At 34.6% G+C, this 14,789-nt stretch overlaps 1 protein-coding gene across 1 annotated transcript in view; it reads left to right on the top strand.

Moving 5' to 3' along the window:
- The first annotated feature begins 303 nt into the window (after positions 1-303).
- Positions 304-14,789, top strand: part of LOC123538351 (uncharacterized) — a 144,536-nt gene continuing 130,050 nt past the window's right edge. Inside the window, exons 1-3 of the mRNA XM_053529687.1 lie at positions 304-411; positions 4,174-4,339; positions 12,104-12,217. Coding sequence (XP_053385662.1) covers positions 304-411; positions 4,174-4,339; positions 12,104-12,217 — 388 coding nt within the window. The remainder of the gene's footprint in view (positions 412-4,173; positions 4,340-12,103; positions 12,218-14,789) is intronic.

The following is a 14,789-nucleotide window of genomic DNA, read 5'->3' as shown; positions in this document are numbered from 1 at the left end:
TCATGAATGTACTGTAGGTTTAAGCTAAATATAAAAAAAAACACCGCTGACCAGAGGCCCGTATTCATAAAGTTCCTAAGGAGAAAACTTAAGAAAATCCTTATCTTTGTAAAATTTCCTGAACAACATAGCACAAAAGAAAAGTGTAGACTTTACAAGATTTATTGATAATCTTCATTACTATGTCAGACTTTATGTGACAATATTGTTTGACATTCCAACAATCTCGACTATTGCCCACAAAATGCTCTGGAAGCTTTCCCTTAGTTAGTCCCTTAGGGAAAAATTTCACTTAGGAGCTTTATGAATACCAGCACAGAACTCGTTGGAAACCTTTCACGGTTGTCTGGTCAACAGCTTGTGTCATGTCATGATGGTGGTAGGGAAGAAACTGGACTGAAAGATTGCTCAGTACGTGTACGGATTTGACAGTATTTCACGTTGGTCACGACGACTGAACTTGGCCTCATGGAGATGGATTGTTTAAGAGTCTTCTTCTTCTTCTCCCGTTCTTGTACAGGTCACACTCTGGGGCAACGTCGTACAGAGTTGCGTACACTGTGCTACTATTTCTTTATTAAAGGAATCCAACTATTGGCCAGTTGCAGTGGTGTTATAGCCTTTTAGCTAATTACGGGTTTCAAAATTGTAAACACTAAAACCAGGAGGTAAAATGACCTCATCCTGGATTTTGCTTCATTAGTGTCCGATCCCATCCGCACTACACGTTTCAGAGACCGGGCTTGTTTGAGTTGTCTTTTTTCGGCGACGCCGTCTAAATTCGTTTTCGTTTCCTATGCCACGTGACTTCAGTTTGCAAATCAAACTACTTGATAACGCATTATACATAATTTATCAAAATGGAAGATTTATGCAACACTCTGCCTGATTGGACGAGAGTGTCAATTTCTTTCACTCTGTTGATTGTGCTACGCTGAGTGAAATGTAGACAAAGCGTTTATCCTAAACGACGCTGTTCACAGTTTTAAAGCTAACTTTGGCTCAGTATATTTAGCAAGAATATTGATATATCTCAAAATGATAAGTTAGTTTAATAAATATGATAAAAACCTGTTCAAATACCAACATATATCAAATTAAAGAAAGAGCTGAATACGGTCTGCGTATCACATGAATAAGGGTGTGATAAGAGTCTTTTATGTAGAGAAGTGCTTTTTAAAAGATTTTCCTTGTTACAATTGTCGTCTGTATATGAAAAGGTTTCTTGTTTTTGTGACTTATTCAGATTGCATATTAAAATGAGTACTTGTTTGCTTTGATATATTTGTTATAAATTATTTAACTGATTTATTATATATGACTATTTTTCCCTAGTATGATAGGCAAATATTGAACTCAGTTGAAATCTGTTTTATTATATATATGCTATATAATGTCTGAATCTCATTACACTGAAATGAAGGTACACTGCATACAGTTTATCTATGTGATACGACTACGATCAAACTTTGCTTATGAAACAGAAATATTGAAATAATTACAATTGTATGTTTTGCTTGACCTTCACTTTTTTATAGGTGTGACGTCATTGTCCAAAGATTCATGAATAGCGAATATGCTATTTGTTAAAGTGGGATCAGTTGGCCTATTTTAGAAATAAATAAAAATAATAAATAAAAAAATCCTTTAATTGATTTTTTCTCATGTTTTCTAATCAAACTTGATTTGTAGCATCTTTATTAGGCCCGCAGCCAACTTTGTTCAGCTGGGAAATTTGACCCCTTTTAGGGGCTGCTAGAGCTAAAACTAGAAATGCCTTTATACAACGTCTTATGAACAGCTTGGTGGATCTTTGTCATACTTGGTCTGGAGCATCATTATAATGTCCTCTTCCAAATTTATTTATATAGGAACTTGGGTCCTATTAGGGACCACTATAGCTAAAAGTAGATATGCCTTTCTTCGCATTAACCACTAAAATGTAATGGATTTATCAAACTCGATGTGTAACAATATCGTAAGGTCTCCTGCTATTTTGTTACAAATGGGGATAGGGACTAATTTAGCTAAAATTATAAACACGTTTAATGACCTCTTCTCATGAACCGCTTCATGAATCTTCATCAAACTACTGCTGTAATTATTCGTCTAAGGATAAACGAAACAAAATTGCAACTCTACGAAACCTTTGCGAAAAATTAAAAGAGAACCATTTAAATTGTTAAAGTGCGGTGTTTAGTTTTGCAATTTGAAAAATGTTAGATGAAAGATGAATGTTAGATGAAAAATTCATAAACTTCTTTCCTTATTACAATTCGCCGACCATCATTTTTAAAGATATTTCTTGTTATCCTTTAATTTGACCGAATTGTCTCTTGTTTGTATAAAAAGTCATACTGAATTCAATTTGTCAACATCGTTTTTTTTTTCTATATTGTAAAATCATTTCATTTTTAAGCTTCTTTATTGCACACCAGATCAAATTATCTTTAACTCGTGAGACACCAGGGGCTGTATTCATAAAACATCTTAAGTATAAGTGTAAGAAATTGATTATTTACTTAAGTATTACTGAAGTAAGAAATTTATTTTACTTAAGTATATTTGTTATTCATAAAACAACTTAATAAGTAATTCTTGGCTTTTATTGTGGACGAAAACATTAAAAAAACAACAACATTAATTTCAGAAAGATACAACATGCACAATTATGTTTAAAGTACGTTTATCTGAAAAACAACACTTTAATCGTACTCACGACGCTATTTTGTTTTCTGACTTAAGTAATTTCTTACGTATCTTAAGTTTAAGCTGTTTTATGAATAGGACTAAAGTTATTTACTTAGACTTAAGCTGAAATCAACACAAACTTAAGTAAAATCTTCAATTTAAGTCAAAACTTATACTTAAGATGTTTTATGAATACGGCCCCAGATCTTATACTACAAAAATCATTATAGTATGACTACATTATGAATTCATCAGTTGGAAAGTACTCTATGTTACAAATCGGAGTTTCTTTGTGAAAACTGCATTGCATTTTAGAAAGACATTTGTTCTTACATAACGAAAATTACTAAAACTTTAAACATGTTCAGCTTTTTCATAGAAACGATTTTGTTTGGCGATGTCTATTCATAAATGGTAGTAAGGACCATATATGTTTGACAATGACATTTGTTCCATGCTTGAATACGGCGATGACTGTTATCGAAGGGGAAAATTGAGAATTACATACTGCAGGCGATCGTTGGTGTCAGGAACATGACAACGATTTCTTCAAGCAAGACGTTTTGGTTACAGACCACCAATTGGTTTCTCATAAAAGATAGGAAGGTGGTAATTCGCCGGATATGCCACCGTGGTTCACACAATGCAGTCCATGTCGGGATAAAGTGCTATTATCCCGCCTGATAAAGGCTACTTTCATGCCAGATATAAGCTTTATTGATGCTTGTTTGCAAAAAGGAATGTCTGTGAATGTTTCTAAGCTACGTTATATGCTTCCAAGTTTGTATCAAAGCTGCTTGGTAAAATGAAAGTGAAAGTGGGTGTTTCCTAATGTCTACCTACATAATATTAACGTTTTCATCACGTGACCATTGTTTCGTTGCATTATGTTTGGTATTATTTGGTCGCCCAAAGACTGTCCTTCAAGACGGGGACAGTCCCACAAGAAGTAAAAGGCTGGGAATGCCGATAAAAAACATGCTATATATTGTTGCTTTTACAAAGAAAAAGTAGCGGAGACATTTAGTACCTTCTAGCCTATAATAGTATGGCGTGTACGTCATTTCATAGATAAAACACGTACATCTAATCACATTTTTTAAAGAATTATCTTAGTTCCATCAAACTGAAGGACGGAAAAACATATTAAGAAGTAATACTGTATTTGAACATTTTTTTGCGTGCATGGTATTACCCCTGTTTACATCATTGACATAACGGGAGAAAACCGTTATTATGTACACATGTAATACAGCAGATATTGTCAAAATGTGTAACAAAATACGATAAAAACAGTTGAAATGTTTATTTTTTACCATTACCTTATTCCCGGTCAGTTCCGTATACGTTTTTTAACTGGTGGTCTCTGACCTTTTTCTTCTTTCATTCTGAGAAAATTAGAACGAACTTCTTTCATATCGAGGACGATCATGAGAACGAAATAACTATGCCGGTGAAGATTTGGGTTTCTTTCATGATTAGGACGATGAGAATGATATTTATATTGACGATTTGGGTCGTTTTGAGGACGATGAGGGTGGTGACACTGAGAACACAACGACTCGGTATTGTTTCCTGTATAACGCTAATGAAGATGAAGAGATTCGCGTCTGCTGCACTGATATATGTCTCTTGTACAATGAGGACAGTAAGAACGGCGTTGTTTGGCAAATACTTTTATATCCTGTATAAGTATAAAGAGATTGGCGTCGTTTATTGCACGAAGAGGACGACATATTTCTAAAATGGTGTCTGCAGTCATGGGCTTTTAATTTCTGCATAAAGAGGATGACGAGAACAATACCTTCATTGACGTTTGTTATTATGATAATGAGAATGATACAAACTGCGTATGTCGGCAAAGACTGTTGTTCCATTTATAGTGAAGACATGGTGAGTTTATATCCTAGCATATGGATCGATGATGATAACATTGCCTTCTGGTGGGCATGTTTGTTCACTGTCTAATGTGAATAATTAGATCCATTTTTGCGAAGATCTGAGTTAGCTGCTTATATTAATGAAGACTTTGTTTAAAGTCGAAGTGTCATTCGGTTTTGGGAAGAAGTTCAATCCCTGCATACCAAGAGCGATGCGAACGTTGTCTTGAATGTTCATTAATAGTTGTTAAAGACGTGTTTTATGTGCAATACAAACGACGTCTTCTTGCAAAGATTTTTATTTACTAGTATATAGCAGCTAGTGAGTACATTGGGAACAATACCTTGTAGCACAGACGGACGTTTGTTCGTTTTACCATGAGGACAATGTGTTTGCAGACCAAGACTTCCACTGGCTCAATCAAAGTGAGTCTGCAACATTTTCATTTTTGTCGTGTTTGAACGACCAGCGGGATTCACGTTTCCTATTTCAGTTCATGATGAGAACAGTGTCTGTCGGAGGTGGCTTCTGTTCAGTGCACACTATTTGGGCGATGCGAACAGTGCCAGTTGGCATATTTGTATGAGAGCGATTAAAACCGTGCTTGCTGATCAAGACCTTAGTACATTGCACTGACAGTGTCAGCATATTCTGTCCACTTTATTCGAGAATTATCTTAGATCCACCAAAATAACAATCAAAAAACGTATGAATAGTTATTCTATATTTCAATATTTTTCGCGTGAATGGAACGACTCTTTGTTTACACAGTTGGCACGGCGGAAGAAAATCGTTTCATGACACTTTTTTTTCAATACACATCACATGCAGCAGATATTGTCAAAATGTATCATTTCCTACTCCAAACGCACTAAATGTACTTTTATTGAATTGGTGGTCTCTGACCTTCAGTTTTTTTCACAATAAGGACAACAAGAACAGTGTCTTTTTGGTAAAATAAAAACCAACAAGTTCAAAGATCCAACAGGAAAATTTTTAGCAACCCATACACAACTCGGCATAGTTCATTGCACAGTGTGGACGATGGAAAGAATGTATGGCTGTCCAAAGATGGCAGTTCTATTTAGTATAAGAACTTTATCTGTTGGCAAGGCCTTCTATTACTTGGAAAATTATGACGACGAAATAGGAGGACAATGGCAACATTGTCTGTTTACAAATACTTCAGTTCCTTGTACTTACAGACAATTGCAACATTGTTTTGTTACCAAAATAGGAAAAGTGGAGACTCCACAGCTCGCCCAAAATAGCCAAAATGAAAATGTTGCAGGTTCGGTTTGATTAAGCCTGTTTGTTTACGGTAGAGAAAATGCATGCTACTGTCTGCCTCCTTTAGCCCTGCGTCGAACAGAACTCAACTGCTGCACATGTTACAAGTACTAAAATTTAATTTAGAGACATCCGCAGATGTGTTCGTATGCGGAGAACATGGGAACTTCAATGATATAATACACTAGAATGCAGCGGCCTATGGTCCCCAGGATGACCAAGACTTCAGTTTCATGCACTGTATATGAGGACGATGAAGTGTATGTTTGCATAGACTTCAGTACCTTGCACAATGAGGTAACCTGCTGTTTTTATCACCTGGTGAATAATTATGTCGTATACATAATGGGGGAATGTTTTTAAAGGAAATGTCGCTTGGCAGAACATAGTAATAATTTCGGTGTCTGTCGATGAAAACATTGTTCAAGTTTGTCTGTTATCCATTTAATCAATCTGACTTAAGTACTTGATCTTCTAAACGAAGATCTGAGAACGACCTATTCACATACGTCTTATGTATAGTTTGGATTTCCAGTATTGCTATTTTTATTTTAACCAGTCAGACGACTTGTTCCAACGTCACACAAAGAGTAAGAAAAATGTGCGTTCATTCCAGGGCTCGAACCTTTGACCCCTGGCGTACAAAGCAAGTGGCCTACCGATTGAGCTAATCGGCTATCTGACAAATTACGACATAACAATTGTAAATACCAAAAGTCAAAGCTACAGGTAGATTTTGCAAAACGTTGTAAGTTAAGCTCTGACTGGCTAGCGAAAGGGTCGTCAGAACGAGGCTATGAATAGGTCGTTTTCAGATCCTATGCGTAGCGTTATAGATGAACTTTAATCAGATTGCCATTTAATATGTCGGGCAGTAGGTATGCTCTCCAAATAGTGCAATTATTGTAATTCAATAATCTTCGCGTATACATTGTTATAGTGACTAAGGCCCTTTGGGATCGCGACATTCATTTAAATTTATTTTATAATGGTGCACGCGTCTGCGTGCTGGGGGTTTCGTTTTGAGGAGGCTACGTTTTTGGTGCGTGGCATTCCCTGTTTGATATTTTTCTTTGTTTTTTTTCTAGTGCTAGGGGACGTGATGGGTGTTGCACATTATTGATTTCACTACCTCTCGTGAGTTGTATGGACACATTGTACGTTCAAAATCATATGTATTATATTCAGCATAACATATAATAGAGTCTGTTCTTCTCCCTGTTTTGGTACTGCAAGTTTACACTACATCTCAGTTTACATCAATTTGTGGTGATGTATAATAGTCGAACATAACGGTGACTGTAAACAGCTGTTTCCTTTAAATATATCTATTATTTTAGCAAATACAATTTATCAGTAAACTTTACTGCCAGATAAAAGATAAACTACTACATTTGTGGCTCATTTGTTAATCATATTTTCACTAGTTTAACACACATGCTATTGAACTTATTGATGTATAAATTCACAATTCATTTTCAAAAGACCTAGTAACCTATTGAAAACACAGTTTTTGTTTCAGCTTTGTCATGACACAGAACAGAACAGAATTTAACAGATATTCATTTCAGACTTTTACATACATGTACGTAGTACATTGTCAAAATGCAAAGTTAAGTAAACAACAAAATAATCTAATGACACATGATAAACAAAAGCATGCCACAAATATTCCCTCAGGATGAGCAAAACAAACATTGGAAGTAGTATATAGATATGTAACACAACTTCGCTGACTATTTGCCGATTGTCTATGGTCTGTACTAAATGCGCAACAAAATGTTTTAAATTTTCTTTATTCAAGCTTTAACTTTTAATTTCTTCGTTTCTTTTGTTTATTTTGTACACATAATTAACCACTTTGTCATCTCGTTTTTAATGTTATGGAAAACCTCGACTTTTGATTTTGCTATAACTCGTATTCTAAGTGGTAAAAAATTTTTAAACTTGTATTATACGTGTACTTTGTATTAAATCGACATTTATACTCTAGATTCATGTGCACCTGTTGCTAGATCACATAATCTGCTGATTCAGCTCATGGTCTAATTTTAACAATGTATCGCTATACTCAGGGGCATCGGAAATTTTCTTCGCAGCTAGTTATCGAGATTTATGTACTCTCGATATAATGTTGATTTTACCAAGCTGAATATATTTCCTATAGAAAATCAACCTTTGTCCAATGTATTTTTCCACCATGTTACCTTATATATCGATTACAGGAGCTATTTCCAACGGACTCTCTGGTGTTACAGAAGGAACCTAGCTAGTTTTGATGAGTGGTTTGATGAATGACCCCTTCCTAGCCAGTCATGTTTCTTTTTACTTTTGATTCCTACCAAAATAAAGAAGCAACAAGAACATATATCCAAAAGAATTAACCATGTACTAAGAACGACCCCTCCCTCGCAAAACGAAACACTACACCATTGTATATACATGAATGTTATATACAATCAATTGCATAGATAAAGAAAAAACATTTAGAAGGACATAAAGGAACACAGCAAAGATGGACCTTTAACCTATACATACCTGATGGATATGTCAAATTTCCATGTTATTTGAGGAAGAGATCGTATTAATTTTGCTACTGGTGCCATTTTCTTGCATTTTACAGTTCATTTGTCTATCTGCATGCATAAAAATACAAGACCACGAATTAAGACCAAGCTGGTGAGAATGTATGTACTTGAGATTTAATGTGGACATACTGAAAACAAATTTCACTTAAGATGCAAAGTATTGACTTAAAAAGGCATTGATCTGATTTGGCCATTGCAACATAAACACAGATTTTTTAAGAATCGGTGAAATAAACATTACTTTGCCAAATTTTATTGCCTGGACACTAGACCATTCAAATAAAATAGAAGATAAGAATGCATTTTGATATTTTGAAAACAATGACCTCTGACTGGTTTTTGTTTGGTGTAGAGTCACAATGACACAAGTTAGGTCATAAGGCGTTCTTTCAAGCTTTTGATGGTGGATGAAGACCCCAGCTGGATTTCTGGGCATTGTTTCATCAAGGGCGGGCACTTGTGTAGTATCACCGACCTTCCGAAAGCCACATAACGAATTGCACACCACTAGCGAGGTTTCAAACCCGCATCGATGGGCGTTTAAAAGACTTGAAGTCAGCGACCGTAACTACTTGCCATGGAGGCCCCCCTCCCCCGCCCCCGCGCCCCCTGACAAGCAGACACATATTAAAAACGTTTGTAAATTTTCCTAGTACTATTTTCATAATAAGCATCATTCTTTAATATGATACCAAATATACATAAATCGGATGACCTTGAGTGATTTTACATGCTTGTAAAAATTTGGCAGTTTTCATACTTAACTGCCAGAGGCCTTTTAATATATTTTAGTGCAATTTAACTTTTGAATAAAGACAACCTCTCCTGGGCATGGATTTTATCTATATGAATAATCCGTGCGTTCATTAAATTCTTTCCAAGTAAGCGAGTTATATTTCTGCTAATATAATATTCAATAATTGTACACAAACGTACATGCAATCAAAGTATCATAAAGAGATAAAAAAGTAGTCCTAGTTAAATTACACACTAACCTGCATTTTTAAGTCTCGACTCATGTTTTTCTTACAAAAATATCACATTTTACTCTGCCTGTGTGTAAGTGAAATGTTATTTTGAAAAAAATATTATCTGTATCATTTAAATAAAACACCCTTGTTTAAAACTGTTATAATCATAGAACTTTCAAAAAGAACTTCTGAAATTTATGAAGCTATTTATGAAACTTATGAAAATCAGTAATTCAGCTCTATGTATACATAGGAGTGAATACAAGATTACAACATATGTTCTTTGGCATCAAATAATGAAAAGATTTACCAGTAGTGACCCATCCCTGACAGGCACTTCTAAAGTTCCATTGGGATTAATCTTTGGTAGTTGTCTTCTGTCCTGTGCCGACGGACCCGTAATGGTATTTCTCTTGTTGTGCTACCTTTTGAAAACACGTTGAGTACATGCTTAAATGGATCTAAGGGTTGTCTTTTTTACTTATTTACGTGGGTTTTTCTGCGGGTTACATGTCGTGCCTTTCGTTACCATAACGTGTGATAGGGACCCGTTTGGCCAGTATAATTTTTATTTATCATATTCTGTAACTTTTGAACACGGTGAGGTTAAGAATGCGCACAGATAATCATTTTAATTTTTTTTCCATTTTTTTTTCAATGTTTCTCACTTAATTGTAACTCGTTTTGTAGTCGTACGTGTCCGAAAAGACCACCCTTGGGAAATGAAAAAACGTCGTCTTTGGTACACAGGTAAAATCACACTATCTGTGGATAACTGGAAAGAGAAAGTAGTGAACTTTATGAAAAGGTTTTATAGTTGTGGTCTTAATACGAAGGTGTCTTTAGCACAAGGTTTACTGTACTTTAATCGTTTACGATTATTTAGTTGTCATAAGACAATTGTTATCATTGTTATCACGATAATTCTGAATTCCCCTGATAGTCTATACCTTGTTGCAATTTTATTAAAGCTTTTTAAAAATTCTCTGCTATAGCATAATTTCATGTCTGTCTACAAAATTCTATGTAGTTATGGGATTCACTTTAAAAACCATTAAATTGAATGGTACATACCAAATTCAACTAGGGGCACTATATTTTTAACTGCTATTTGGTCTGGCAGAGCTTATGCTATGATTAATATGTTTACATATCATATTTGGGGTTAGCATCTCAATATTTTAATACTGTATAAAAATGCTCGGTAAGAATGCTACAAAATATTTAGCGTTTTTTTTGTAAGTTGTCGATTTATGCCAAACAAGAAGTTGCAAAAATTTAAGAGTAAGGGAAACTCGTCATTTTGTTACTAGTACATGTACTGTAAATATTTGCTTTAATATGACTTAGAGTCGATTAAAATATATAACTCAGTTTGAACTTCATGCAGTGATTGCAGTTTTTTTTATACGCAAATGGAACAAATTGTTACACCGAAAATATTTCTACATAGTTTATACTCTATATGGATTTCAGTTCTATTCAATTTATTGTAAAGGAAAGAGAATAAAATAGTGGAAAACCTTAGGTCGCCCAACACGACATGTCCCCAGATAAAAAAAAAAGGCTGAGCCCTAAAGAAAAAAAACAATGGGCAGAACTAAACAAACTGGAATTTAGAGACGGGATCTCTGGTTATGGAGCCTGTATATCACAGAAACTGTCAAAAGACAAAATTAAAAAGCAGGCACCATATCCAAGGGGTGATTAAACAATACCCAAAGCTTTTTTAAAGCGGGAGTATTGAAACCACCCAGGCCGAAATAATCAAGCTAAAAAATTAAACAGTACACTAACACAACATAAATGTCATGCTGAACGATTTGAAGAGATCGAAATATAACAGCTCTGATTGAAGGTACGGGGAGACTTTTTACGGCTGCCACACGGAACAAACAACGCTGTTGTGATAATAAAATAAAAAAATGGAAAACCGTACTTACTGACTACGTACTTATTGACTACGTTTTCTGTCATAATAGTTCCGGATGGTCATAACATCGTCAAGGATGCAATTCCAACATATATAAAATCGATCTGTTGGTGATAAAATGTATTATCTTGAAAACTAATGTGGGTGATGATGTTGAATGCATGTGTGCAAGTGTCTTTGTCCATTTTTACAGGTATATATTATTGTGCCTAGAAATTTTATGTGATTGCCTTGTACTAATTGTATCGTGACACCTTTTTACAGTCAAACTTACCAAATGATGTTGTTTGAATTCCCTCATTTAACCCTTATCCTGCTAAATTTCTATAATGAACTAGTCCATCTTTCAATTTGGACAGTACCATTAACTGTTAAAGGGGGTGCTTGCCAAAAAATTACTGACTGAATAGCGAACAGTGCAGATCATGATCAGACTGCACGGATGTGCAGGCTGATCGTGATCTACACTGGTCGAAAATGTAGAATCAGTCGTGTCCAGCATGATAAGGGCTAACATTATGCCACATGCCCTTTTAGCGGAATAAAGGGAAGCAATTGATATGTACTATGCCTGTAAGTTATAGCGGTTTTCTAACTTTATATATGATTATGAACTTATATTGTTTTCATTTTTATGTCCCGCTATGTAATATTTTTTTATGCAAATGAAAGTCTATCTGTAATAAAACATAAAAAATAGATTTATAAAAATTATGAAAGTGTGCATGTATGTTGGATTCGGAAGTTAGTGTCCTTTGACCCTTGTCAGTACGGTACAAGATACGGGCTTTATCGAGAAACAAGTACTCTTCAGTTGGAGATAAAATTAGATGAAATCAGGAAACAAGAAGCTGTCAACTTTGGTATGTGAAAAAATTAGCAAATTGTTAAACTTCTTGCTAAGTTTTTAGAAGTAAGTTAGTTTCTTAATTGCTGAAAAGAGAGTTCTTTACAATCCGCTGAAGAAAATTAAAGATATGCGAGGTGCATGAGCTGCCTTGTTAATCATGTTAATGTTAGAACTTAGATATACTCGACATCACCAATCTCGCGTCATCACTAATTTCGCGGTATTTGAGTTTCGCTATCTGCGTGGTGTTTACATGTCAAGGTTTGTGACCTATTTTACGCATGCTAGCGAAAAAACGATCTTCCCTGCAGTTACCATGCTAAATATCTGAAAATATTTAATATGAAATTAGGTGCTACCTAAAAGGCAGAGCTCCCTGAAAAATCACAGTGCCCCTTTGAAATTGAAGGAGTGGTGTTGGAATTGTCTGGAACTAAGGATTCGTTTAGGAAGTTTATGTTCTATTAGATCTATTAAAATTATAAGATCCGAAAATATGATTTTTCTAAATGCATGTTTTAGACTGCATCAAATTTAATTCTTGACATGTGAAATATTAGTAAGATATTCTGTATATAATTAAATGAAAGTTTGATATAGATTAAAATCTGCACCAAGATAAAGAATGTAAATGTTTGGCAATAAGGACTTAATGTAAAAAGTTAATGTTTCAATTCCAAATTTAGTAGAAATTACAATTTATGTACTCCTGGAAATGACTATTGTAATTCTTTTAAATGTCATTATTGTCAAATTTTGGTTCTTTCTGAAAGGAAGAATGATTGTGTCTTACTTTCAGTCAAAAATACTGCTATAATAGACGCCTGGTATGGGAAAATTACAATCATTTACATGACTGTACAAAGCTTGTTTTAAACCCAAAGACTAGCAATTTTTAAAAGTTAATGATCAGAATTTTACCTGAGAAAAACAGAGTATGCCGAAATTCTTGAAAAACCCTGTTTATTTACTAAACTTCTAAGTTAACATTTCTATGGCTTTTTATGGTTAATCTTTTGGCACTATAAAACAGGGATGGTAGTAAGAACCTTTTTGATGTTTATTGATAATTGATCGCCGATAGTTTTTGTTTTTTAGGTAAGCTCTGGTCAGTGTTAATGCTGCCCACATAAGTGGGACTTAACATTTGTTTGAATAAAATTGAAACTAAACTTGTTTTTAACGCTAATGGATGAAATATATGCGAACGGGGAGAAGATCATTATTTGCTTTTCACAGTTCAATGCCTGTTATTTTGATTCTAAAGCTGTTTTTGTTTTTAAAGTTATGTCTACTGACTACTGCACAGGCACTACACTGGAGCCTGACATCAAAACTAAACACTTGTTAAATTTCTCATGAATGACTTTAGTTATACAATATTTTCAAAACTGATAATAATAGAAAAAAACTGAAATAAAAAAAGGAATTGAAAAAAAAAAAATCTGGTCCAGGTGAGATTCGAACTCACGACCTCTGGTTTTCAACGTGAACTCGCTAACCACTACACCAATTGATTTATGACGTCATAATGACAAACATAAGTATATATGATAAAGTTTGGTCATGGCAACGTGAGGAAAGTCGTTTCAAAATGAAAATATTGTATTTTATTTCTTTTTTCTTCGTACAAAATGTATTTAGCTCTAATTTTTTATTATCAAACGCGCATTTACATTTTTTATTCAATATTCAAAGCAGTAAGTGAGACGCTTTTATCAACCGTAAACAGTAAGCGTCTACTGACGTCTTTACTGATTAATTACTATGTGCATAGAGCACATGAAAAAATCCGAACAACACCGATTCCAAAAAAGTACCACGAATTTTCAACTCGATAGTATACACAGTTAGATCTCTCTATTCTTTTTCTTGTTCATACGTGTAACCGTAATGCGACGCTGTCGGCGCCGCTTCGCGGCGCCGGTAGCTCTGCTATTAAAAGCGTACTTTTGCACAGCTATTGCAAAAAATTCAAAAATATCCATATATTAAGCAAATATTTGCAATGTTTACAAGTTTGTCTACCATCTGTTCGGCATTTGTCCTCATTAATTATGCAAATTAAGTCCCGCCCATAGGTTAGAGAACACCAAATTCATGCAACATACCCAGCAAGGCAAAAAATGAATGAAATATCAGTATTAGGTGAAACATCAAAACGTCTAAACTTGACGAGATTTTAAGAGGGACGAGGGGATGGGGGCCTCGCAACCATCCCCTCAAAATACACCTATGATACTTAGCAGTGAATTGGAACATGTTAGATAAGTATCAGATAGAAAATATTCAGTAATAATACAATTCTTAGGCTCCGAAACATTATGACCACGCACACGACCTTGTGGTTTACTTGCAAAATATCTGGTGTGTCCACTGCCCAGAGAATAATTTGATAGTGCCATTATAAACAGATGATATAAAACATTCAAGTTGGCATTTAATGACTTTTGAGTGTTCCCGTTAGTTTAACTTTGATAGCTTTTCAATGTTTGAGTAATATTTAGTGTTTTTTAACCTTTGATAGTTTGATTGACACAATTGTTGACCTATACCGCGAAATTAGTGATGTGACGTCACATGAT

Source organism: Mercenaria mercenaria, chromosome 18 (genome assembly GCF_021730395.1).
Source record: "Mercenaria mercenaria strain notata chromosome 18, MADL_Memer_1, whole genome shotgun sequence".
Classification (NCBI taxonomy): Eukaryota; Metazoa; Mollusca; class Bivalvia; order Venerida; family Veneridae; genus Mercenaria; species Mercenaria mercenaria.
Note: the sequence above shows the minus strand (reverse complement) of the source record. Positions and strands in the feature narration are given on the sequence as shown.